The following is a 1,325-nucleotide window of genomic DNA, read 5'->3' on the forward strand; positions in this document are numbered from 1 at the left end:
CTCTCTTTCTTTTGTTCCCTTGTTGCCTCGTTCTCTTGTTCCCTCGTTCTCTTCGTTCCCTTGTTCCCTCGTTCTCTTGTTCCCTCGTTCCCTCGTTCCCTTGTTCCCTCGTTCTCTTGTTCCCTCGTTCCCTCGTTCTCTTGTTCCCTCGTTCTCTCGTTCCCTTGTTCCCTCGTTCTCTCGTTCCCTTGTTCCCTCGTTCTCTTGTTCCCTCGTTCTCTTGTTCCCTCGGGAGAGATAGATAAAGAGAGAAAGAGAGAGAGAGAGAGAGAGAGAGAGAAAGAGAAAGAGAAAGAGAGAGAGAGAGAGAGAGAGAGAGAGAGAGAGAGAGAGAGAGAGAGAAGAGTGAGAGAGAAGAGAGAGAACGAGACAGACAGAAAGAAGAGGAGAAAGAGAAAGAGAGGAGAGAGAGAGGAGAGAGAGAGGAGAGAGAGAGAGAGAGAGAGAGAGAGAGAGAAGGAAAGAAACAGTCAGAGAGAGAGAGAGAGAGAGAGAGAGAGAGAGTGCAAGAGATATGTCATATATGAGTGATAAATCTGACATTTTTAACTTTTATATGAAATGCGTTTACGATCTTTCTTAGCCTGTTTTTTTTTGTCTCATTTTTATAATCTCAAATTAAGAAGAGGAGAGAGAGGAAAGTTAAAGAAAGGCCTTTTGTTTCATTAATTTCTTTGTTTATTTGTTTGTTGTTGCTATTATCATCGTTAATAATCATTATCACTACCATTATGAATATTGTCATTGTTATCATATTTATTATTGTTTTTATCATTAATATTACCATGAGTATTACTGTTATCATTACCATTATTATCATTATTATATTATCATAATTATAATCGTTGTTACTATTGTTATAAACATTATTATTATAATTATTATTATTATTATCATTACCACCATCATCATCATTATCATTATCATTACTATTCTTATTATCGTTATTATTGTTATTATCATTATTATTATTATCATCATTATTATCATTGTCATTATTATCATTATCGTTGTTATCATTATTATTATTGTTATCATCATCATCATAATCATCATCATCATTAATATTATTGTTAAATTTTTCATTATTAAGATTATTTAAAATATCAAAAATTTTTTAATTTTCTTTTATTATGTTTACCATTAAAAAATTAAAATTTAAATTTTATTTTCCCATTACATCATCATTTCATATCATCAAATAATTTTTAACAATATTAACATTTAAATGCATAAATTTTTTATTTCATCTTTTCATTTTTATGTTAATCTTTTAATCCATATTTATATTTATTTGTAAATTAACATTATTATGAGAAGAAAAT

The 1,325-nt window shown here is 30.2% G+C and overlaps 1 protein-coding gene across 1 annotated transcript in view; it reads right to left on the reverse strand.

Annotated features, from left to right (window-relative positions):
- The window catches only part of LOC119577700 (putative uncharacterized protein DDB_G0277057), a gene marked incomplete at both ends in the record, with an annotated part of 2,995 nt that extends 2,001 nt beyond the window's left edge, over positions 1–994 (reverse strand). The window contains one exon of the mRNA XM_037925255.1: positions 896–994. Within this exon, the coding sequence (XP_037781183.1) occupies positions 896–994 (99 nt within the window). The remainder of the gene's footprint in view (positions 1–895) is intronic.
- Between the last annotated feature and the right edge of the window lie 331 nt (positions 995–1,325).

This window comes from Penaeus monodon, chromosome 10 (assembly GCF_015228065.2).
Source record: "Penaeus monodon isolate SGIC_2016 chromosome 10, NSTDA_Pmon_1, whole genome shotgun sequence".
Classification (NCBI taxonomy): domain Eukaryota; kingdom Metazoa; phylum Arthropoda; class Malacostraca; order Decapoda; family Penaeidae; genus Penaeus; species Penaeus monodon.